A 27083-nucleotide genomic window follows, 5' to 3' on the forward strand; every position below is an offset into this window, starting at 1 on the left:
CACTGGGTTGTCAACGCCATTTCATTGGCTTATCACACCCAGGCCGTGCCCCCCCCTTGCGGGTCCGAGCTCACTCCACCAGGGGTGTTGCGTCCTCGTGGGCACTGGCCAGGGGAACCTCCCTAGCAGACATCTGCAGAGCAGCGGGCTGGGCAACACCTAACACTTTTTCGAGATTCTACAATCTCCGAGTTGAGTCAGTATCATCCCGTGTTTTCTCAGGTCCGAGCCCGTAGAACTCGGTAACACGCTGACGATCTGACCGGGTGAATCGTTTGCGCCTAGCGCCCTTTCCCTCAACCTAGGTAAAATAGTGCGCCTCCGTTCCCAGGAGACCCCATCTTCGGATCGCTGGTTGAATCCTCCCTAGCCCTTTTGGGTCCGCAGTTCAGCGGAGGAACTCGCCGACCCAAGCCACTACGGGTACCCAATCTACCCTGTACTGGAATAGGTTCTCCACAGGTAAGGCCTCCTGTTCGGACTCCCCCTGTGTGTAATTCCGCGGTACTGTCCCCTCACGAGCGGACTCCCGTGTCTCCCTTAGGCAGTTACAGCTGCCTCGGTCACCGTGCTTTACGCTATCCCCCCTCTACGAGGTTGGATCTACCACCGCACCAACTTTTCCACATAGGTCCTGACAGGCCATGTGAGGTATCTGCCACCTAAGACCCCCTTCCCTCAATGCGTGTAAGAGCCCGGCCGTAGTTGCTCTATGCGAGAAACATAGAGAGAAAAGAGGCCCAGCCAGGCTGGCCCGTTCCCAGGTTGGCGGCCATCACCTTGTTCCCCCCTCCAGGGTAACGAGAAGGATTCTGATGGCTTGAATGGGGCATTGGGGAAGGGTACGTGCAGCTGATACAGTTGTTGTCCTGCACATAAGAATACCTGCTCGCTCCTGTATCAGCAGTTCACGTACACGGCTCAGCGCATGGCACGTTTATAAGTGGAGCGCTATTGTCGCTTCTCTGACACAACGTAGAGAGAGCGACAGAAGGGGAACGTCTAGGTTACGTATGTAACCTCCGTTCCCCGATGGAGGGAACGAGATGTTGTGTCTTCCCCGCCACGTCGCTGAGCCGAGCCACTGTTGTGGCTGGACCATTTCCGGCTCCTCAGAAAAATCCTGAATGAACTCCCGTATTTGTGCCGCTTAAATACCCGTATGTCCTGGGGCGGGATATGCAAATACTGGCTGCCAACTTCTCATTGGCCTTTTTTCATAGATCAGAGGTGAATATCAGTGCTCAAGAGAGACCCCTAGTGTCGCTTCTCTGACACAACGTCTCGTTCCCTCCATCGGGGAACGGAGGTTACATACGTAACCTAGACGTTTCTAGGGAGCAATTAACAATATTAAGAAAATCTTCAATCAGGCATTCTGCGACTTCTTATGTGGTGGGAATAGGGTCAGAGAGCACGTAGAGCACTTTAACTGAGATATTATTTGCAAAGATGTTCATTGTAAGTTGCAGTGGATTTACTTTTTCTTCGGGTGCAATTTTACTATAGTGCGTAATATTGGATCTGATATGAGCTATTTTCTGATAAAAAAAAATTATGCAAATTCATCACACGTTGATACAGAGGCCTGAAGTAAACTATCCGAGGTCAAGTCAAGTCAAGTCAAGTGGTTTTTATTGTCGTTTCAACCATATACAGTTAGTACAGTACACAGCAAAACGAGACAACGTTCCTCCAGGACCATGGTGCTACATAAAAACAACAAAGGACCAACATAGGACCACATGAGACAACACAACAAAATAAAATACCTATATATACCTATATAAAGTGCACGTGCAAACATGTGCAAAAAGTACAGGACAGTACAACAAATTACTGACAATGAACAGGACAATAGACAGTGCAGCGCCGACCAGTACTCAGTAGTGCAAAATGATGACAGTTTCTAAAAATGTAAACATAACATACTATGAGATAATGTTCTATGCACATAGCAGTTATTGAGGTAGCAGACAGTTATAAAGTGACAGTTATTAAAGTGCAACTCAGGACACGTGTGTGTCAAACCAGTCTCTGAGTATTGAGAAGTCTGATGGCTTGGGGAAGAAGCTGTTACACAGTCTGGCCGTGAGGGCCCGAATGCTTCGGTACCTCTTGCCAGACGGGAGGAGGGTAAAGAGTTTGTGTGAGGGGTGTGTGGGGTCGTCCACAATGCTGGTTGCTTTATGGATACAGTGTTTTTTGTAAATGTCTTTGATGGAGGGAAGAGAGACCCCAGTGATCTTCTCAGCTGTCCTCACTATCCTCTGCAGGGCTTTGCGGTCCGAAACGGTGCAAGTCCCAAACCAGGCAGTGATGCAGCTGCTCAGGATGCTCTCAATAGTCCCTCTATAGAATGTAGTGAGGATGGGGGTTGGGAGATGTGCTTTCCTCAGCCTTCGAAGAAAGTAGAGACGCTGCTGGGCTTTCTTGGTGATAGAGCTGGTGTTGAGGGACCAGGTGAGGTTCTCCGCCAGGTGAACACCAAGAAATTTGGTGCTCTTGACGATCTCCACAGAGGAGCCGTCGATGTTCAGCGGAGTGTGTTCACCTTGTGCTCTCCTAAAGTCAACAACCATCTCTTTTGTTTTGTCGACATTCAGGGACAGGTTGTTGGCTCTACACCAGTTCGTCAGCCGCTGCACCTCCTCTCTGTATGCTGACTCGTTGTTCTTGCTGATGAGACCCACCACGGTCGTGTCATCGGCTGAACTTGATGATGTGATTCGAGCTGTGCATTGCTGCACAGTCGTGAGTCAGCAGAGTGAACAGCATTGGACTGAGCACACAGCCCTGGGGGCCCCAGTGCTCAGTGTGGTGGTGGTGGAGATGCTGTTCCCGATCCGGACTGACTGAGGTCTCCCAGTCAGGAAATCCAGGATCCAGTTGCAGAGGGAGGTGTCCAGGCCCAGCAGGTTCAGCTTTCCAATCAGGTGCTGGGGAATGATTGTGTTGAATGCTGAGCTGAAATCTATGAACAGCATTCGAACGTATGAGTCCTTATTGTCTAGGTGGGTGAGGGCCAGATGGAGGGTTGTGGTGATGGCATCGTCCGTTGAACGGTTTGAACGATACGCAAACTGCAGTGGGTCTAGTGAGGGGGCAGCTGGGTCTTAATCTGCCTCATGACGAGCCTCTCGAAGCACTTCATGATGATGGGTGTAAGTGCGACGGGACGGTAGTCGTTGAGGCAGGACACTGAAGACTTCTTTGGCATGGGGATGATGGTGGTGGCCTTGAAGCACGTTGGAACGACGGCGCTGCTCAGAGAGATGTTGAAGATGTCGGTAAGAACATCTGCTAGCTGGTCTGCACATCCTCTGAGCACTCTGCCAGGAATGTTGTCTGGTCCAGCAGCCTTCCGTGGGTTGACTCTACGTAGAGTTTTCCTCACATCTGCCGTGGTAAGACAGAGCACCTGGTCGTTGGGAGGAGGGGTGGACTTCCTCGCCATCACGCCGTTCTGCACTTCAAACCGAGCGTAGAAGTCGCTCAGCGCATCTGGAAGGGAGGCATCTTTGTCACAGGCAACTGATGTTGTCCTGTAGTTGGTGATGGCCTGGATGCCCTGCCACATGCGCCGCGTGTCACCGCTATCCTGGAAGTGACTGTGGATTCTCTGGGCGTAGCGCGCTTTGCCTCTCTGATTGCCCGTGACAGTTTGGCCCTAGCTGTTCTTAGGGCTGCCTTATCGCCTGCTCTGAAGGCGGAGTCTCGGACCTCAGCAGCGTGCGCACCTCCGCAGTCATCCACGGCTTCTGGTTGGAGCGTGTGGTGATGGTCTTGGAGAAAGTGACATCATCAATGCACTTGCTGATGTAGCTGGTCACTGATGCTGTGTATTCCTCCAAGTTGGTAGAATCGCCATATGTTGCAGCCTCCCTGAACATGTGCCAGTCAGTACACTCAAAACAGTCCTGAAGAGCAGAGATGGCTCCTGCTGGCCAGGTTTTCACCTGCTTCTGAAGCGGTTTTGTGCGCCTGACGAGCGGTCTGTATGCTGGAATTAACATAACAGAGATGTGGTCTGAGTAGCCGAGGTGGGGGCTGGGGCTCCGCCCGCACGCGCCTGGGATGTTTGTGTAAACAAGATCAGCTGCTCAGCCCTCTCGTTGCAAAGTCCACATACTGATGGAATTTAGGGAGCACTGTCTTGAGATTTGCATGGTTGAAATCTCCGGCGACAATAAACAGTCCGTCGGGGTGAGCGCTCTGCAGTTCGCTCATAGCCCCATACAGTTCACAGAGCTTCCTTAGCGTTAGCTTGGGGAATGTAAACCCGGTTATGCAAACAGTGGTGAATTCCCGTGGTAGATAAAAAGGTCTGCATCTAACAGTCACAAGCTCCAACAGCGATGAACAGTAACTAGAGACTAGCATAGCGTTCTTGCACCATTCGTGTTGATGTAAACACACAAGCCACCACCGCGAGTCTTACCGCAGAGAGCTGTATTTCTGTCGGCACGAAACGAGGCGAGCCCGTCTAGCTGAATGGCGGCATCCGGAACTCTGTCGCTGAGCCACGTCTCCGTGAAAACAAAGACGCAGCAGTCTCTAAACTCACGCTACGTAGCCTGCTGGAGTCGGATATAGTCCAGTTTATTGTCCAGGGAGCAAACATTTGAGAGCAGGATAGACGGGAGAGCCGGCCGGCTAGGGTTTGTTTTTAGCCTAGCATGGACCCTCGCCTCTTTCCGCTTCCGCTCGCGCACACCGCTACGACGCCCTCTCCCCGCCACCGGCATCAGGCGACGCCGAGGGCTGGAGGCCTGGTCTCCGCAGCAAGCCGAGTATGCGTAGCGCCTCCTGCAGGTCATCATGCAGCTTGGTTTTTGCATGAGTCTTATATTTGAGTAGTGTCTGGCGATGGTAGACACGAACACTGGTTGCTCCGATGTCCATGTGTTGCAAAAGTCTGGCTTTTTTAACAAAAATAGCACCATTGTGGATCCGGAGTGGCCGCTGCGTGCTACCGCGCCGCCATCTTGGATTGGTTCAGGTGTGATGATTTAAAGGTGATCTATAGTAGAAAAAAGCACTCTGGGGTTGTTACTCTTCTCATTAATAATCTTGGAATAATATGACTGCCTTTCAGAATGTACATACTGTTGTAGTCCCAAATATGTTTCAGGAAAATTTTGCTTTGAACAGTTAGTTGTCTTCCAACGACGCTCTGCTCTTCGGCATTGTCTCTTAAAGTGACAAGTGCACACATTTCTCCAAGGCATTTCTTTAGTTAAACATTTATTTTGTATTTTTACTGGAGCTATAGCATCTAGTGTTGATTTAATCATAACACTGAATTTATTAACCTTTTCATTTACTGTAAGCATTTCATTGTATATTGACTGATGTTCACAATCATGGCTGAAGTCGATGTATATATATATATATATATATATATATATATATATATATATATATATATAATATTTCTTAATTGTCCTCTCTGGGGTGTTCCTAATCAAACACACCTGATTCAACTTATCAGCTTGTTAGTAAAGACTCCAAGACCTGAACTGGGTGTGTCAGATAAAAGAGATACGCATGTTTGGGTGCCTCCAGGAACAGGGTTAGGAATCAATGCCTTAGATTGTGTGTTGCTCCTCTGGAATGTTGAATAAAATCAGTCGAGTTTAAAAGTTGTAAATATTCTGCTGCTTTGTGGTCAGTGCTGTCATCAACATGAATATTAAAATCACCAACCATAGGAATCTTATAATAATAAGTGACACACAAAGTTAAAAGTTCATAAAACTCTGAAACACTTGACTTTCTCATATGGTTAGATGTTTTAATGTGATCATTGTGATGTTAATGTGACGAAAGTTTGACATCCCTGTTTACACATTTCAAGCTATTGTCACTAACAGGGATGCTGCTCATTTATCACCAACAACCCAAGGCATTCGTAAACATGTCCAACAAATATTGTACGCCAGTTTTGCTAGAATGAATATATTCTGGTCTCACTTTATTTTAGATGTCTTTAACTACTAATATGTACATAAAATACATACAATACAATGTTTTTATTGTGTAACTACATGTTGTTCTGCGTAATTCTCACATGATTCATATTTGCTGTTACTTAAATTGAGGTACGGGTAGATTTAGGAGTAGGATTATGGTTAAGGGGTAGGGTTAGAGTTTTTGGTAAATGTTAGGTTAGGGTTAGGTTACTAGTGTAACTAGAGATGTAATTAAATGCAGGTACTTTAAGTTTAGTACAATCCAACAACACATTTATACATATTAAAGGGGTAGTTCACCCCAAAATTCAAATTATCTCCCATTTCCTCACCCTCATGCCATCCTTGATGTGTATGACTTTCTTTATTATTCTGAACAGTTTTTTATTTTTTTTTGGGAAGAATTTCTCAGCTCTTTTTGTCCTCACAATACAAGTGAATGAGTGCCAAAATATTGAATCTCCAAATTCCACATAAGGGCAAGATAAACTCTACTGTGGTTAAATCTATATTTTCAGAAGCGATTTGATAGGTGTGGGTTAGAAACAGATCAATATTTAGGTCCTTTTTTATTATAAATTCTCCTCCCTGCTCAGTCAATCTCCACTTCAGTTTCACTTTCCCATTCTTCATCGTCTGTTCTTAATGCATATTGCCCACTACTGAGCAGGGAGGAGAATTTATTATAAAAATGACTTAAATATTGATCCATTTCTCACCCACACCTATCATATCGTGTCTGAACACACAAATTTAACCACTGTAGTCTTATGGATTTTGGAGCTACACAATTTTTACACCCACTCACTTGTATTGTATGGACCTACAGAGCTGAAATATTCTTCTAAAAATCTTTGTTTGTGTTCTGCAGAAGAAAGAAACTCATTCACATCTGGGATGGCATGAGGGTGAGGAAATGATGAGAGAATTTTCATTTTTGGGTTAACTGTTTCTTTAAGTACATATTACCAAATTTTTAAAGCTGAATGCAACTTTTTAATTGTTAAAATGCTTCCTTCTGTCCCAGCTTAATATTCAGAGACAACCACAAGCAAGTCATTCAGAGGTTCATGTTTCAAAAACTGTACAAATTTTGTCTCTGTGACAGTATAAAATACTTGTGTTTGCTTAGAGCGACCCGCATAGACCTGCCCCAATAACACTGCTCAACCAATGCCGTGAGTTGGGGGTGGGATTATCTGACAGCTCAAACAACAGTAGACGAGGGGTGTTCTCGGAAATCTGTTTTGAAAACTTACATAGTACATAGTAGTTAAAGACACTTAATATAATGTGGGTTCAATATTCCTTAGATACTTATTTACATATTTTCACATTTCTTTGTTTGTTTTTACCAAACGCCACACCAGAGACACTTTACCAGAGACAATTATTTGATACAAAAGCAGCTCTAAACATACATTGTAATCTACAATATTTAAGTACATTTCTGACTAAAAATACCATCCCGATCTCATGAAATATTTTTGCAAAATGACATTACATGGTTTAGCACACGCATCGGGTCAGTTTCAAGGTGAAATGTCCATTGGATAGTGCAAAAAGTGAGTTAAAGTTTTAAAGGTTAATGCTATATCTGGTTTTAAATCAACAAAATCAACCTCCCAACCCTAAACCTTAAACATAAAGCCCAAAGTATACTTCGATCAGACAGGAATGCTGAGCGTCTGCGTACAGGAAGCGTGACGCAAATGTGGTCATCAGCAGAGTGTTCGCGCACCGAACGTACACACCCTGATTTTTCTAACCACGTGTCTCTGATTTGATGAACTGATAATCTGCTATTTTTCTTGAGATGTGTAAAAATGAATAAAAGTAATTGTTGTAGTGCCTCCAGTGTTCACCCATGCAACACAATATGCTGAACAAGCAACATTATCATTTTTCAAAAATGTAGGTAAAGTAACATGATTCTTTGAGACCAGGTTACATCCTTCTGAGTACAAGTGAGTAGGCCACAGTCATGCTCACTTTTCAATTAAATTTGTTTATTTCCATTAATCTCTGAGCACAGGGCACAATTATAATAACAGGGCTAATACAGGATTACTTATGTGATGTAGCAGGCATGGAGCCGCCTCGTGTTTCACATTGCCCTGCAGTGCACACTAAATAGAGCACATGCAACAGGCTGACACTTGGGCTCAGATGATTGTTGTTCCAACGTTAACAACACAACAGCTTGGCTCATAAATTAATTATTGTTATGGATTGAGTTGTCTGTCAGTCTGTGAGAAATGCCCTGTGAATGTATTGTTTGGTTGGCGTGGGAACCCGAGAGCTCATTACTGTTATAGAGACGAACAAGCAATGAGAAAATCAAATCCCATCTGCTCTTCTTTCAAATACTTCACCTTCTCTCTGCTGCTCTACACAGTAGACCAACGTTGTGCTATTTATACAGTGCTTTAAAACAAATATATCGGCTTTTTTGATTTTTCTTTTATTTTTTACAAAGTAGCTTTTTGTTCTGGGTATAAAAAGTAGTAGTGGTGTGGTGTAGTGTTTTGCAAGAGTATATGTATATATATATATATATATATATATATATATATATATATATATATATATATATATGTGTATATATATGTATATATAAGTGTGTGTGTGTGTAAATGTGTATATCAAAGTAGTGAAAGAGCTCTTGATGTTTTTATGGGCAATAGAGAGACAGATTAGGATGTATTTCAGGGGTTTAAAGGTAAGAAAGATTGAAAGCTTCATATGAGTTCAGCTCACAATTCTTCAGCATATAAAATTATGACCCGCAGAATATCATAAACAAGACACGGCATTATCAAAACCTGCCTTTCCTTCATTCAATGATAAATGGCACATTTTCAGTTACACAGTTACTGTTCTCTCATCTGAAAATGTTTTCATATGGCACTCAATTTCTTTTCTCAGGCTCTGGCAATGGGAATGATGACTGAGTATTACCACTACATATTTACCACCCTGGTAAGTTATGTATGAATTTATATATTATAAAATGCTTTAAAAACTAAAAGGATATTCATACGGCATTTACAGCTGAAGTCAATAGTTTACATACGGATTACAAACAGATTTTTTAACCACTCGACAGATTTAATATTAGCATTTTTTTATTGTAACATTAGTCATTTAGGACATCTACTTTGTGTATGACACAAGTAATTTTTCCAACAATTGTTTACAGACTGATTGTTTCACTTTTAATTGATTATATCACAATTCCAGTGGGTCAGAATTTTACATACACTAGGTAAACTGTGCTTTTAACCAGCTTGGAAAATTCTAGAAAATTATGTCAAGCCTTTAGGCAATTAAACAATTAGCTTTGGAGGTGTATTGAATTGGAGGTGTACTTTTGGATGTATTTTAAGGCCTATCTTCAAACTCAGTGCCTCTTTGCTTGACATGAGGAGAAAATAAAAAGAATTCAACCAAGACCTCAGAAAAAAACAAGTCTGGTTCATCCTTGGGAGCAATTTCCAAATGCCTGAAGATACCACGTTCATCTGTACAAACAATAGTATGCAAGTATAAACACCATGGCACCACACAGCCATCATACCACTCAGGAAGGAGATGCATTCTGTCTACAAGAGATGAACGTAGTTTGGTGCTAAAAGTGCAAATCAATCCCAGAACAACAGCAAAGGACCTTGTGAACAGGCTGGAGGAAACAGGTAGACAAGTATCTATATCCACAGTAAAACGAGTCCTATATTGACATAACCTGAAAGGCTGCTCAGCAAGCAAGAAGCCACTGCTCCAAAACCACCATAAAAAAGCCAGACTAAAGTTTGCAAGTGCACATGGTGACAAAGATAATACTTTTTGGAGAAATTTCCTCTCTTCTGATGAAACAAAAATGGAACTTTTTTGCCAAAATGACCATCGTTGTGTTTGGAGGAAATAGTGTGAGGCTTACAAGCCGAAGATCACCATCCCAACTGTGAAGCATGGGGCTTGCATCATCATGTTGTGGGGGAGCTTTGCTGTGGGAGGTGCTGGTGCACTTTTCAAAATAGATGGCATCATGAGGAAGGAAAATGATGTGGATAAATTGCAGCAAAGTCTCAAGACATCAGCCATGAAGTTAAAGCTCGGATGCAAATGGGTCTTCCTAATGGACAATGACCCCAAGCATACCTTCAAAGTTGTGGCAAAATGGCCAACAAATTCAAGGTATTGGAGTGGCCATTACAAAATCCGAGAGAAAATTTGTGGGCTGAACTGAAAAAGCATGTGTGAGCAAGGAGACCTACAAACCTGACTCAGTTACACCAGTTCTGTCTGGAGGAATGGGACAAAATTCCAGCAACTTATTGTGAAAAAATGTTTGACCCGATTTAAACAATTTAAAGGTAATTCTACCAAATACTAACAAAGTGTATGTAAACTTCTGACCCACTGGGAATGTGATGAAAGAAATAAAAACTAAAATAAATAATTATCTCTTCTATTATTCTGACATTTCACATACTTAAAATAAAGTAGTGATCCTAACTGACCTAAGACATGGAATGTCAGGAATTGTGAACAACTGAGTTTAAATGTATTTGGCTAAGGTGTATGTAAACTTCTGACTTCAACTGCATATAACAGACAAGTATGTGCACTTTGTAGGAATATTGAAAGTTTTTTTTTTTTCATGTAATCAGGGCAGTTTTCTTTTTTCTTTTTTTACTGTAAGTTGATCTTTTGGTCTCATTCTGGCTTCCTAAACATTTGTTCCCCTTCTGTCGCTCTCTCCACGTTGTGTCAGAGAAGCGACACTAGGGGTCTCTCTTGAGCGCTGATATTCACCTCTGAACTATGAAAAAAGGCCAATGAGATTTGGCAACCAGTATTTGCATGTCCCGCCCCCGGACATACGGGTATTTAAGCGGCGCAAATACGGGAGTTCATTCAGAAAATTTCTTCGGAGCGATGGTCGTGTCTGCAACTGCTGCGTATACACACCAAGTTCCTGCTTTCCCTCTGCTGCATGGTGTTGGATTCTACGGCGCACAACAGCGACTTTCTCCTGTTGCACGGCTGTGCACTTCCTGCCTCTGGGCGCTTCGACAGTGCAGATTAAAGAACTCTCACGATTTTTTTTCATAAAAGAGTGATTTTATTTAAAAGAGTAATTTTCTCTTTCCGCCCCTGTGTTGTTTCTGGATGCGGTAGAGTGCTCTCCGCTTCCGACAGCCACAGTCGTTGTCTCGTGTGTCTGGGTAGCGATCACACCGAGGCTGCGTTTGTAGATGGTTCATGTGTGTCACTGCGAGAACATGACCATGACAACGTTGCGGTCGCGGCTTGCTTACAACCGTGAGCAAGCCACTCCAGCCGCCCCCCGTGTTGCTCCTTCTTCCCACGGGATTGAGGACGATGCGGCTGGCGATGGAGGCGATTTTGGGATGGCAGCGGGTGCAGCGCCGTCGGGTACGCCCCCTCGGACCACCCACACCCCAGCATGCTCGTTGATTCCCGTCCGTGCTCGAGGCGGTGGTGACTCGCCTCACAGCCAGTCTGCCGACCCTCTTGCGATGGAAGCAGATGAGCTCGCCGCGGCATCGGAGGGCGTGGTATCTGATGCTGAGGACTCCCCTGGGCTGCCGCTTTCGAGCCTGCACGCCCAGGCTGAGGCTGACGCACAGATGACTGACATGCTTTCCCGGGCAGCCAACAGCGTGGGCTTGGATTGGAACCCTCCATCCTCCCCACAACCATCACAGCTGGATGACTGGTTCCTGGGGTCTGGGCGCCGCTCACAGCCTCGCCCCCCCGATTCCGTTTTTCCCAGAAGTGCATGACGAGCTGACGTCTTCGTGGAGTGCACCCCTCTCCACTCGTCACACCGCCACAGGCTCGTCTGCCCTCGCCATCCTCGACAGCGGAGCGCGCCACGGGTACGAGGCGATTCCCCAGGTGGATAGGGCGGTTGCGATCCATCTATGCCCCGGAACCCCTACCACCTGACGAGGTCGCCCCGTACTCCCTTCCCGGACCTGTAGAGCAACCTCCTCGCTGAAAGCGAAGGCCTACAGCACCACCGGACGTGCCGCTTACGCCCTGCATGCCATGGCTCTCCTGCAGGTCCACCAAGCCAAGGCACTACGCGACATGTACAGGGGTGGCCCTGATCCCGACACGCTGCAGGAACTGCGCTCAGCGACTGACCTCACCCTGAGAGCGACGAAGGTCACAGCACAAGCGCTCGGGCAGGCGATGGCCACACTAGTGGTCCAGGAACGTCAACTGTGGCTTCCTCAACGCGCCTGTCTCCCAGTTCAGCCTCTTCGGCGACACCGTCGAGGACTTTTCCCAGCAGTTCTCCACGGTAAAGAAGCAGACGGAGGCCATCTCTCACATCATGCATCGCCGCAAGCCTGCCGCCACGGCCCATGCCCCGTCTGCTCGCCGAGGGCGTCCTCCCGCGGCCAGAAGACAAGCTCCTGCTCCGCCTCAACCCGGGCCAAGCTCTCAGCCCCAGCAAACCGCGGGAAGCGCACACCCCCTGTCTCATGGACCCCCTCGAGGACCCGGAAGGCTCCCAGGCACTCCTGAGACAATGCACCCAGAGCCCAAGACGTTAGCTCCAGAGGTGGTAAGACGTGGTAAGGAGGTGGAAGCCCTGCCGGGTACGTCCAAAAAACTCGTCCCCTTGGTGCCCCTAGCACGGAGTTTAGAGGCGTGGCTTTCACTGCCCAACCCGTCACGCTGGCTGCACCGGCCCATTCAACTCGGTTACGCAATTAAGTTTGCCAGGTCTCCGCCCCCCTTCGTGGGCGTACATTTTTCCGCAGTACACAGCCAACATGCCCATTCCCTGCACGAAGAAATCACCTCCCTTCTATTAAAGAACACGATAGAGCCTGTCCCTCCAACTGAAAAAAAGAAGGGTTTCTACAGCCCTTACTTCGTTGTACCCAAGAAAGGCGGCGGCTTACGACCAATCTTGGACCTACGAGTTTTCAATCGGACCTTGTCCAAACTCCCGATCAAAATGCTCACCCAGAAACAAATCCTATCTGGCGTCCGGCATCTAGATTGGTTCGCAGCAGTAGACCTGAAGGACGCGTACTTCCACGTCTCAATTCGCCCTCGACACTGACCCTACGGTTCGCATTCGACGGCCAGGCGTATCAGTACAAAGTTCTCCCCTTCGGCCTGTCCCTGTCCCCTCGCGTCTTCACGAAAGTCGCAGAGGCAGCTCTTGCCCCGCTCCGAGAAGCCGGCATACGCATACTCAATTACCTCGACGACTGGCTCATACTGGCCCACTCCCGAGAGTTACTGTGCACACACAGAGATCAGGTGCTCAGCCACCTCAGCCGTTTGGGGCTTCAGGTCAGCTGGGAAAAGAGCAAGCTCTCCCCGGTCCAGAGCATCTCTTTTCTCGGTCTGGAGTTAGACTCAGTCTCAATGACAGCACGTCTCTCCAACGAGCGTGCTCAGTCAGTGCTGAAAGGCCTCGCTTCCTTCAAGCCAGGCACCGTGGTCCCGCTAAAACGTTTCCAACAGCTCCTGGGGCATATGGCATTCTCCGCGGCGGCCGCGCCGCTGGGGTTGATGCATATGAGACCACTTCAGCACTGGCTCCGGACTCGAGTCCCGAGACGAGTATGGCACCGCGGCACGCACAACGTAGAAGTTACCTCTGCCTGCCGCCAAACCTTCAAACCCTGGACAGACCTCTGCTTTCTAAGGGCAGGAGTACCCTTGCAGCAGGTGTCCCGACGCCTTCTGGTCACAATCGAGACCTCCAAATTGGGTTGGGGCGCCGTGTGCAGCGGGCACACAGGCGCAGGCCGGTGGAACCGAGGCCCGCTGCGCTGGCACATCAACTGCCTAGAGCTGCTGGCTGTTTTTCTGGCCCTGCAGACGTTTCTCCCATTAATTCGGAACAAACACGTCCTAGTCAGGACAGACAGCACCACGGTCGTAGCCTACGTAAACCGGCAAGGCGGAGTACGCTCCCCCCACATGTCACAGCTCGCCCGTCGTCTCCTCCTTTGGAGTCAGCAGCGACTCAAGTCACTGCGCACCACTCACATCCCCGGCAACCTCAATGTGATAGCGGACACGCTGTCAAGACAAAGCTTGCCTGGCGGAGAGTGGAGGCTCCACCCCCAGTCGGTCCAGCTGATTTGGGACCGGTTCGGCAAGGCTCAGGTAGACCTGTTTGCCTCCCAAGAAACCTCCCACTGCCCGCTCTGGTATGCCCAGACAGAGGCTCCCCTCGGGGCAGACGCATTGGCACACAGCTGGCCTGCGGGGCTGTGCAAGTACGCATTTCCCCCAGTGAGCCTTCTTGCACAGGTACTATGCAAGGTCAGGGAGGACGAGGAGCATGTCATTCCGGTAGCCCCTTATTGGCCCACCCGGACTTGGTTTTCGGACCTCACGCTCCTCACGACAGCCCCTCCCTGGCGAATTCCCCTGAGGAAGGACCTTCTTTCTCAGGGACGGGGCACGCTCTGGCACCTGCACCCAGACCTCTGGAACCTCCACGTCTGGCCCTTGGACGGGATGCGGAAGATCTAGCCGGCCTACCATCGACCGTCATAGATACAATCAATCAAACCAGAGCCCCCTCTACCAGGCATCTTTACGCTCTAAAGTGGCGTCTTTTCGCGGACTGGTGTTCTTCCCGAGCCGAAGACCCGCAGAAGTGCGCAGTTAGGTCAGTGCTCGTGTTTCTTCAGGAGAGGCTGGAGAGGAGGCTGTCCCCCTGCACCCTCAAGGTGTATGTCGCCGCTATCACGGCCCACCACGACACGGTAGACGGCAAGTCTCTTGGTAAGCACGACTTAATCGTCAGGTTCCTAAAAGGTGCCCGGAGGATAACCCCCTCCCGGCCTAACCTGTTCCCCTCCTGGGATCTCTCGGTCATCCTTACGGGACTCCAGAGACCCCCCTTCGAGCCGCTTGACTCAGTTGGACTCAGGGCCCTCTCTCTCAAGACCGCCCTGCTGATCACGCTCGCTTCCATCAAGAGGGTCGGGGACCTGCATGCGTTCTCTGTTAGCGACGCTTGCCTGGAGTTCGGTCCGGCAGACACTTTCGTGATCCTAAGACCGCGACCGGGATACGTGCCCAAGGTTCCTACCACACCCTTCAGGGATCAGGTGGTGAACCTGCAAGCGCTGCCCCGGGAGGAGGCAGACCCAGCCCTTTCACTGCTGTGTCCAGTACGCGCTTTGCGTATTTATCTGGACCGCACACAGAGCACCAGACGCTCTGAGCAGCTCTTCGTCTGCTTTGGGGGACAGCAGAAATGGAACGCTGTCTCCAAGCAGAGACTCGCCCACTGGGTTGTCGACACCATTTCCCTGGCTTATCACACCCAGGCCATGCCCCCCCTTGCGGGTCCGAGCCAACTCCACCAGGAGTGTTGTGTCCTCATGCTCACTGGCTAGGGACACTGCCCTAGCAGACATTTGTAGAGCAGCGGGCTGGGCAACACCTAACACTTTTGCGAGATTCTACAATCTCCGAGTTGAGTCAGTATCGTCCCGTGTTTTCTCAGGTACCGAGCCCGTAGAACTCGGTAGCACGCCCACGATCTGACCGGGTGAATCGCTTGCACCTAGCGCCCTTCCCCCCTAACCAGGGGAAACAGTGCGCCTTCATTCCCAGGAGATCCCAGGTTTGGGACACTGGTTGATTCCTTCCACTGGTCTTCTCCGCCCTGAATAAGGGCTAAGACCCCCTTCCCTCAATGCGTGTAAGGGCCCCGGCCTTAGTTGATCTATGCGAGAAACATAGAGAGAAAAGAGGCCTGGCCAGGCTTGGCCCGTTCCCAGGTTGGCGGCCAGCACCTTGTTCCCCCCCAGGGTAACGATAAGGAATCCTGATGGCTTAAATGGGGCATTGGGGAAGGGTACGTGCAGCCTGATACAGTTGGTCGTCCTGCACGTAAGAATACCTCCTCGCTCCTGTATCAGCAGTTCACGTACACGGCTCAGCGCATGGCACTTTTATAAGTGGACCCCTAGTGTCGCTTCTCTGACACAATGTGGAGAAAACGACAGAAGGGGAACGTCTAGGTTACCTATGTAACCTCCGTTCCCCGATGGAGGGAACGAGACGTTGTGTCTCCCCTGCCACGTCGCTGAGCCGAGCCACTGTTGTGGCCGGACCATTTCCGGCTCCTCAGAAAAATCCTGAATGAACTCCCGTATTTGCGCTGCTTAAATACCCGTATGTCCGGGGGCGGGACATGCAAATACTGGTTGCCAACTCTCATTGGCCTTTTTTCATAGTTCAGAGGTGAATATCGGCGCTCAAGAGAGACCCCTAGTGTCGCTTCTCTGACACAACGTCTCGTTCCCTCCATCGGGGAACGGAGGTTACATACGTAACCTAGACGTTTTTCCCGTTGCTTCGTTTTGATAAATAATCATTATCTGCTCACTGAAATACAGGATCTTTGCTTAAATATTCTTTATATAAGTAAAGGTATTTGCATTTCCTGTCCGTTACAATGCAGTTTAAAAAATATAAAAGGCAGTTGTTATTTTCACCCAGGTGCAAAATATTGGTAGATTCTAATAGCTCCATGATGCAGACAATGTCAGATACTATTTTCACCCATATGTAAATACTAACATACAGTGTGGGCATCACTGCAGTGTGTTTATTGTGTTTATTTAGAGTCACACAGACACACTACATTAACCCCTACCCCTAAACGAGAAAAGATGGTACTATAGTAATATAGTGATGCAATCTACACACAAGCAATGCCATGCTGTGGGAACGAATGCGATCGACAGACCCCCGGGACAAAAAGCAGATTTGAACCAAGGTCACAAGGAAAAAATTATATTCTATTTCTTTTGATGCGACACTCACGTCCGGTGTAGACAGGGTGTTCATTTGTCGTATATTTCTGTGGTTCCACTAGATTATTGGGATGCAAAGAGCTGTACTGTGTGGCAGATGCTATTTACACTGTGGTGCAAATAGACAATCCGAATACAAAATCTACTGTTGACTATTTTGTGTGAGTGAGATGAGTAAAGACCTTTGTTGGATAAATCTACATTATGAGTGTAACTCATGGAAATGTCAGATTCTGATGATTACACATATGCCTATGTTTAGATTCCTTGAAACTGAATGCATCAACATGCTAACTTTGACAAAGCTGTGTGATTATTCATGGTTAAATATTTAAATTGATTAACAGCTTTAATTTAGTATATACAAGAAAAATGTCTTTACTCTCCCCTTAATTTGAAAGCTGCCTGGTACCTCTCAAGGGGGCATGGAAACGATGTCAGTCAAAGTTGAATGCACCACCGTGCACATGCACAATTTACCAGGCCTCATCTCTTACATTTCCAAAAAAAATACATTTTCGGTTTGTTTTTTCATAGTTTAGTAAATATTGAATTGTTACTTATTCTTTAGGATCTCTTTGCGTTGGATATGGAGCTGTATCGGTACAGCGGAGTGAACATGACTGGATTCCGTATTCTGAACACTGAGAACAGTCAGGTGTCGTCCATCATTGAGAAGTGGTCCATGGAGCGCCTGCAAGCACCTCCCAAACCTGACTCGGGCCTGCTGGATGGTTTCATGACAGTAAGACAATGTTATAACATCTTCTAATTGCACTATATTAACCAGCTGTTCCCAGCTGGTTTTGCTTCATCAGAACCCACATTTAACATTGGACAGCAAGTGGCGAACAAACACAGCACCATAATTGTTAATTGAATAAAAAAAAACAATTCATGAAATCAAAAATTGAAATGTGTTAATTTATTTAATAATTTAAAATGGTAATATATTTAAATTACTATGAAAAAAAAAAAAAAAGCTCAACCAGCTTGTAGAGTATTTGGTTTGTAAATGTCTCTGGAACAGCAAGGATTTCAGTAATTCACAGCACAAAACACATTTTCATCAGCACAAACCAAGTTTATCCATGTTCCATGTAACCATATACATATTATGAAGTCTGGGTCTTGTTTTCTTATGATATTTGAAGATGAGGGCATATTACACAACCTGTCCATGTTGGCATCTGTCCAGTTTTTGCAAGCTTACCAAGTTACAGATCAATTTGTGCCAAAATATTGTAGAGTTTGATTGGATGCTTATGGGAAGTGTTTTCTTCTTTAAAAAAAAAAATGCAAAGCCTTACGATTATAAAGTTAGTTGCAGTGTCTTATGTGCATTATTTATTAGAACAGACCTGTGATCCATTTTTTGGGGTTGCAACCCACCAATTGAGACCATGGGCATGTGTTAATTGTTTTCATGATACTTGAATGTTACATTAGTCAAGTCATCAAAATTCAACCACTCTAATAATATGAGAATCCAGTCAAGATGAAAATAGCGAAACTCTGGTTGTGTTTCATTGCTGCTGGGATCAGCTGGCAGATAAGTTGTTGTTTCAGTTTGTACAGAGCACTTTCCTCCAGAGAACTTGAACCTGCAACCTGCAGGGTATGCGATGATCTGACGCATGTGTGATACACAGGCACTCGATCTAAAAACTGTCTGATATCAGCATACTGGCATGATCCCAGTTCTTCCTCAGCAGTGGCTCTTCTGTCTGGGAAAATGGCCAAAATATGAACCCAATCGAGACTGGGTGAAACGCAAACAGAAGAAGAGATGAGAAGCCACATGCCAATAAGAGCCAACCTGCCAAAATAACTCTAAAGGGACACAAAACAATGACACGTCATTGCACTCTGTTTTGGTTCCAGTTCAGAGAGGAAGTACAAATCTATGACGATGGAAGACTTTAAACACTGCAGTTTCATTTTAAAGGGACAGTTCACCAATGAATTACGATTCTGTCTTTGTTTACTCACTATGTGACCTAGAATAGTTCCCTTTGTTAGGTATTTAAAAAGAGGTTAATTAATGACTAATAATTCATTTAAAAAATGTATTAGAAATCAATGATATGCAGTTAAAACAACATAAATATTAAGGGCAACTTGCATGCTATACTTGTAAAATAGTGAAAATTTTAACACATATGTTATAAATGCTTAATAAAAACACTTATTCATACTTGTATTAATGCAAAACAAAATTCATAAATGCCCTAATTCGTGATTTATGTCACAATGCAGCACTAATCGACTATTATAATGAGATTAAAAGGAGGGATTATGTCATTTTGTGTTTCATGACTAATGTCTTGACTCACTTGTCTGGTCATTTTTCTTGTCATGTTGATGTGAAAAGAATGATGTTACTCTGAGTGCTGTCCCAACTTAACGTCTTAGTTACATAAAGTCCTCTACACAAACCCTTTTCAGATCTTCATGTTCATTCACAGCAGATCTAATATAATAAAGCCTGATGAGCATTAAGCTAGACTGAACTTAATGTACATAGGCTTCTAAGTTTGGCAACTCCTTAATTAAAGGAATACTCTGGAAGCACAATCAACAGCATTTGTTTCATAATGTTGATTGCCACAAAAATGTATGTAGACTTGCCCCTCCTGTTCACATTTATTAACATTCTTAATAAATGCTTTGTTTGTGCAATTTAACATTTTCATAGGTCACTAATGTTGAATTAGTGTTAGCTTTCCTCTCCACCACTAGTTGATGTGTGGTGAGCATACCGTTGCACTATAGCTGCCGTCGCATCATCCAGGTGATGGTGATGGTGGTGGTTGAGGAGAGTTCCCTGTTCAGTGTGTAAAGTGTGTAGTGTAGTGTCAGAAAAAGCACTATATAAATATTACATTCATTCATTCCCTCATTAAGCATTTATATCATATGAGGAAAAATGTCTCACTATTTGGCAAGTATTGCACAAAAGTTATTTATGTTCATGTTGTTATTGTAACTGCATATAAATGATTTGATATGTATTGTAAATGAATTATTAGACATTAATTGACTTCTTTATAATCTCCTACCAAAGGGAACATTAATGTAGAGTGCTACATATAAATATATACAGTCAGGTCCATAAATATTGGGACATTGACACAATTCTAATCTTTTTGGCTCTATACACCACAATAATGGATTTGAAATGAAACGAATAAGATGAGCTTTAACTGCAGAAATTCAGCTTTAATTTGAGGGTATTTAAATCCAAATCAGGTGAACAGTGTAGGAATTACAACAGTTTGTATATGTGCCTCCCACTTTTTAAGGGACCAAAGTAATGGGTCAGATTAACAATCATAAATCAAACTTTCACTTTTTAATACTTGGTTGCAAATCCTTTGCATTCAATTACAGCCTGAAGTCTGGAACGCATAGACATCACCAGACGCTGGGTTTCATCCCTGGTGATGCTCTGCCAGGCCTCTACTGCAACTGTCTTCAGTTCCTGCTTGTTCTTGGGGCATTTTCCCTTCAGTATTGTCTTCAGCAAGTGAAATGCATGATCAATCAGATTCAGGTCAGGTGATTGACTTGGCCATTGCATAACATTCCACTTCTTTTCCTTAAAAAACTCTTTGGTTGCTTTCGCAGTATGCTTTGGGTCATTGTCCATCTGTACTGTGAAGCGCCGTCCAATGAGTTCTGAAGCATTTGGCTGAATATGAGCAGATAATATTGCCCGAAACACTTCAGAATTCATCCTGCTGCTTTTGTCAGCATTCACATCATCAATAAATACAAGAGAACCAGTTGGCAGCCATACATGCCCACGCCATGACACTACCACCACCATGCTTCACTGATGAGGTGGTATGCTTTGGATCATGAGCAGTTCCTTTCCTTCTCCATACTCTTCTCTTCCCATCATTTGGTGTTGCTGAGCTCACCGGTGCGTTCATTCTTTTTAAGAATGTTCCAAACAGTTGATTTGGCCACACCTAATGTTTTTGCTATCTCTCTGATGGGTTTGTTTTGATTTTTCAGCCTAATGATGGCTTGCTTCACTGATAGTGACAGCTCTTTGGATCTCATATTGAGAGTTGACAGCAACAGATTCCAAATGCAAATAGCACACTTGAAATTAACTCTGGACCTTTTATCTGCTCCTTGTAAATGAGATAATGAGGGAATAACACACACCTGGCCATGGAACAGCTGAGCAGCTAATTGTCCCATTACTTTTGGTCCCTTAAAAAGTGGGAGGCACATATACAAACTGTTGTAATTCCTACACCGTTCACCTGATTTGGATGTAAATACCCTCATATTAAAGCTGAAAGTCTGCAGTTAAAGCACATCTTGTTCGTTTCATTTCAAATCCATTGTGGTGGTGTATAGAGCCAAAGAGATTAGAATTGTGTCGATGTTCCAATATTTATGGACCTGACTGTATATATATATATATATATAGATATATATATAGATATATATTGTTTGACAAATAGTATGGGAAAATTACTAATTTATATGTACTAAAATAATAATTCATGCAATCGTTCAGACACAAGCCCACCCACTCACTGAATATAGACAACTGAGTGGAATGGTACATTTCCCCTTTCTATCCCAGTTGATTAAAAGTCTCCAAGGCCTTTAAGTAGCTGACTCAGCCTGTCGGCCAGTACAGCACAAACATGCACTCATCAAAGTAAAGGACAAAGACTGACAATTCAAACCTCTCTTCCTACATGTCAACCCTTCCTTTCGTAATGTTGACACTGATGATTATTTCAGAACCATGATGCTTCAGGTTGCCTTGAGATGTGCATTTTAAAGGTGGCCATATATCAGCCAGTTGGTGATCAGTCAGAGGCTAATGCATATTGACAATGAGGGAAGTTTCCCTCAACGTTTGATTAGCAGTTTCACTGGTGCTCTGTATTTACGGTCCTGTTAAAGCTTTATATTGAACGCTGAAGATTAATTTATGGAGCTCAGATTGTGGCAAATACTTGATGAGAAAATCAAAGAGCCTCAAGATTTCTGACTAATTCATTTCCCACCCAATTTCCATCAAATTTAGTCTCTTATTGTCTCTTCCACTGTAGAGATAGAGGAGTTTCATATATTTTTACAAATGTATATAATTCTTACTTTAGATTAGGTCACGCAAAATAATTAGTTTGCAAATAGTCTGCGCTTTATTATGTCCTTTAGTAATCATTAAATGATTTAATAGTAAGGGTTTCTGAAACAGGAGTAAACTCATTAATTAAGCATAAATGTACACTCACCTAAAGGATTATTAGGAACACCTGTTCAATTTCTCATTAATGAAATTATCTAATCAACCAATCACATGGCAGTTGCTTCATTGCATTTAGGGGTGTGGTCCTGGTCAAGACAATCTCCTGAACTCCAAACTGAATATCAGAATGGGAAAGAAAGGTGATTTAAGCAATTTTGAGCGTGGCATGGTTGTTGGTGCCAGACGGGCCGGTCTGAGTATTTCACAATCTGCTCAGTTACTGGGATTTTCATGCACAACCATTTCTAGGGTTTACAAAGAATGGTGTGAAAAGGGAAAAATATCCAGTATGCAGCAGTCCTGTGGGCGAAAATGCCTTGTTGATGCTAGAGGTCAGAGGAGAATGGGCCGACTTATTCAAGCTGATAGAAGAGCAACTTTGCCTGAAATAACCACTCGTTACAACCGAGGTATGCAGCAAAGCATTTGTGAAGCCACAACACGCACAACCTTGAGGCGGATGGGCTACAACAGCAGAAGACCCCACCGGGTACCACTCATCTCCACTACCAATAGGAAAAAGAGGCTACAATTTGCAAGAGCTCACCAAAATTGGACAGTTGAAGACTGGAAAAATGTTGCCTGGACTGATGAGTCTAGATTTCTGTTGAGACATTCAGATGGTAGAGTCAGAATTTGGCGTAAACAGAATGAGAACATGGATCCATCATGCCTTGTTACCACTGTGCAGGCTGGTGGTGGTGGTGTAATGGTGTGGGGGATGTTTTCTTGGCACACTTTAGGCCCCTTAGTGCCAACTGGGCATCGTTTAAATGCCACGGCCTACCTGAGCATTGTTTCTGACCATGTCCATCCCTTTATGGCCACCATGTACCCATCCTCTGATGGCTACTTCCAGCAGGATAATGCACCATGTCACAAAGCTCGAATCATTTCAAATTGGTTTCTTGAACATGACAATGAGTTCACTGTACTAAAATGGCCCCCACAGTCACCAGATCTCAACCCAATAGAGCATCTTTGGGATGTGGTGGAACGGGAGCTTTGTGCTCTGGATGTGCATCCCACAAATCTCCATCAATTGCAAGATGCTATCCTATCAATATGGGCCAACATTTCTAAAGAATGCTTTCAGCACCTTGTTGAATCAATGCCACGTAGAATTAAGGCAGTTCTGAAGGCGAAAGGGGGTCAGACACAGTATTAGTATGGTGTTCCTAATAATCCTTTAGGTGAGTGTATATACCTTTTATCAATGCATAAATAAATGTGTATACAATTTCTTTATTAACTGTGAATTTATGTCTTCTTAATGTTCTCATAAACACTTATTTACTACTGGTTTGTATCGTCTAAAATACATCAGTTGTTTAACAAGGTTAACAAGTTGTTTTCTAAGGTTGAAATAAATGTTATCAAACTGATTATTTGAATTTATTAAACAATAGTAAATTGTTTGCTTGAGAATATATATGAATAGAATACTATTTGTTTGCATCTTTATAATGTATTAATAACGTCCAACCATTTATTAATGATCAATTAACTATAAACTAAGGCTTTACAAATACAAACACATTGCTATTATAAAGTGTTACCTTTTTTAATGGAAATACTGACCGTTTAAATTTTAGTTTTTTGAAAAGGCCAATGTTTGTGAGATTTGTTTGTGCACAGTGGGTTGTAATATCAAATTCTACACATTTTCTCTTTGGACAATAATTAATCTTAATTCGGGGAACTGCTGGCCTAAATCACGGTTTAACATGCATAATGAAAATGACCTAACAAGGTCCTCAGCATTATTAGCATAATTTCTCAGCTTGCTAATTACTTTAGTTTCTGTCTGATTTACTTGGCGAGTGCTGGTCTTCACCACAACTCATCATCTGCTGAAAAACACCCATTCATGTCTGCAGTGTCTTGTCCTTGTGAGTTTATCTGAGGAGATGGAAGCCACAGTAAAGACAAAAGATTCTGCGCTGGACTGCACATAATACATTTACTGTAATTAGTTATTTTTTGTAAGTGGGTTTTTGTGCTTTCTACCAAAGTTTCTTCACTTTCTACCAGAGTCACTGATTCTTAAGATAAGGGACAAAATGTTTTGAATGTTGAACCAATGGTGAACCCTTAGACCTTTAAAAATATGTATAATTTGTTAACATTAATTACATTTATACAAGGCAAATTACATTGTAAACGTAAGCAGAGTGACGTCACTCCCGAGTGCGGTGAAATTCCTATCAACAGGTTAAAGTCTGTTGTAAGAGCCACACTTCCTGCTGCCAGGTTGTGGTGCTATGACTGTGATCCAAAATAGTCATATCCATGTGATAAGCCCCCAAGACTCTCAATTTTGATCACACAGAATTTGCATGTCCCGCCCCCGGACATACGGGTATAAAGGGAAGCGGGCGTGCATCTGTCAGTTAGATTTTTTCTTTGGAGCCGAGCGGTTGTGCAACAGCAAGCTTAGTTCACCTCTATTGTTCCACTCACCTCTATTGGCACGAAGCACTGCTGTTGGATCTTATGCTGCATTTCCAGCTGGCATTCTCTCTCTCTGCACGCTGTGCAGTCCACACCCCTGGGCACTTTCACTGCCTAAAAGAGTGTTTTCTCCTCCTAAAAGATTTTGTTTCTCTAAAAGAGTTTGAGTTTTCACTCATAAAAGATCAATACACAGCAGACGTTGAATGTCCTTTTCAGGACACGTCTTTTTAAAGATGACTTTCCGCCTCTGTGTAGTTCCTGGATGCGGTCGATTTCTCTCCACTTCTGACAGTCATAAAATCTGCCTCGTGCCTCTGGACTGCGATCACATGCAGGCAGCGATTTATGAATGGTTTGTGTTCTCAGTGCGAGAACATAGCCATGGCAGCAGCTTTCTTTCAATCATGAGAGAAAGCCACTTCAGCTGCCCTCCTCGTTGTTCCTTCTTCCCATGGGATTGAGGACAACCCGGCTGACGATGAAGACGATTTTGAGATGACGACGGGCTCGGTTTCGCCGGGTAAATCCCCAAGAACCACCCGCCCCCCAGCACGTTCTCTTGCTACCGACCGAGCTCGGGATGAGTGCGGATCGCCTCGCGGCCAGCCTGCATTCTCCCTTGAGCCCCCGGAGCATCAGCGTGCGTCACAGTGCCATCTGATGCTGATGATTTGTCTGGGCTGCCTCCTTCGGGTCTGCTCGCCCAGTCTGAGGCTGACGCGTGGATGTCCGCTATGCTTTCCCGGACCACCGTGAGTGCAAAGCTGGACTGAAATCCACCCTGGTTCCATTCTTCCCGGAAGTACATGGTGAGCTGAAGTGGTCATGGAGGGCACCTTTTACTACCCGGAACCGACTTGTCTGCTCCCACTACCTTGGATGGTGGGGCGGCCCGCATCCCCCAGGTGGACACTGTGTCCCGAAAACGCCGCTGCCTGGTGGGACCGCCCGGTACTCACCTCCAGAGCCTGTAGGATTACGTCATCACTGAACTCGAAAGCCTACTGCACCACCGGATAGGCCACCTCAGCCCTTCATGCCATGGCTCTCCTGCAGGTTCTTCAAGCCAAGGCACTCAAAGACCTGCACCTGGGTAGTTCCGACCCCGACTTGCTGCAGGAACTGCGCTCTGCCACTGACCTCGCTCTCAGACCCACGAAGGTCACAGCGCAGGCACTCGGGCGGGCGATGACCACCCTCGTGGTCTAGGAGTGTCACCTCTGGCTGAACAACACCCCGTCTCCAGCTGGCCTCTTCGGCGACACAGTCGACGATGTCACCCAGCAGTTTTAGGCGGTGAAGAAGCTGATGGCACATCTTGCCACATCGCCGCCAAACCAAAGCGCCCTACCTGCTCGCTGAGGGCGTCACCCTGTGGCTAAAAAACAGTTAGCTCCGCCTCAACCCGGGCCCAGCTCTCAGCCCAGCGTCTACCACCTCACAGGCGACGTATGCCCCCCTAGGACCCCTTCCAGGACCAGAAAAGCTCCGAAGCACTCCTGAGACGGGGACCCAGACAGTCAGACTTTCACTCCGGAGCTGGTGGAGGGCCGGGAGGAGAATCCTTGTTTCATTTGCCGCACCGCCTTCGGGCTGCGGCACCCACATTCTCAATAAAGAGCAATTTCCTCACTTCCAAAACTCTACAGTCCCGGCTCCCCGGATGCAGTTCCCTCGCCTCCGGCCCTGCGACAGCTCAGCCCTCAAGGTAAGTGCTTTGAGTCTTTTCTCAGCAACCAACCCTCGGGACACACTTCTGCCTCCTGATGCGCTATTACCTGCCCCCCCCCCACCGCGAAGCCCCACCCGGTACGTCAAAAGCAATCGTCCCGTAGTGCCCCTCGCGCGGACTTTGTATGCATGGCTTTCCCAATCCGTCGTGCTGGCTGGCCAGTACCATCCGAATCCCGCAAGGCTCCCGCCTTGTTTCAGTGGTGTTCGCTCCACTTCCTTGCATGGTGAGAAAGCCAGCACCTTACGAGCGGAGAGCCCGTCCCTCCAGCCAAGATGGAGAAGGGTTTCTACAGCTCTTACTTCATCATACCCAAACAAAGCGGTGGGTTGCGACCAATCTTGGACCTGCGAGTTCTCAACCGGTCCTTACACAGACTCCCGTTCAAAATGCTCACACAAGAAACGTCTCGGGTTACGTAGTGTAACCCTTTGTAACCAGATTAGTGTAATCTGGTAGGGACTATAAATTATTTTCATCAGTCCATAACATTTTTTCTAGAATATATATTTTTTAATTTGTATATCTAAGTCCCTCATTTCATCTGTTATTGACTGCTAAATTTGAAAGATCTTAGTCTCAGATCATGCCCTGGTGTGTTTAGAGGTATTGCCACATACAGAGAAAAAGAAATCATATAGTTGGTGCTTTACTGTATCCCTTTTGCAAAATCCTGAATTCCAATAAATGTTAAAGGCTGAAATCAATGTTTATATGGAGACCAACTGGTCATCAGTACCCTCTGTTGGCGTGGCTTGGGAGGCACTTAAGTCAATTCTTAG

General features: G+C 45.5%; 1 protein-coding gene across 1 annotated transcript in view; it reads left to right on the forward strand.

Annotated features, from left to right (window-relative positions):
- Positions 1-27083, forward strand: part of LOC127657910 (glutamate receptor ionotropic, kainate 2-like) — a 375882-nt gene that overhangs the window by 128603 nt on the left and 220196 nt on the right. Inside the window, exons 5-6 of the mRNA XM_052146892.1 lie at positions 8904-8957; positions 17397-17570. Of these exons, the coding sequence (XP_052002852.1) occupies positions 8904-8957; positions 17397-17570 (228 nt within the window). The remainder of the gene's footprint in view (positions 1-8903; positions 8958-17396; positions 17571-27083) is intronic.

The sequence above is a fragment of the Xyrauchen texanus genome, chromosome 17, assembly GCF_025860055.1.
Source record: "Xyrauchen texanus isolate HMW12.3.18 chromosome 17, RBS_HiC_50CHRs, whole genome shotgun sequence".
Taxonomy (NCBI): Eukaryota; Metazoa; Chordata; class Actinopteri; order Cypriniformes; family Catostomidae; genus Xyrauchen; species Xyrauchen texanus.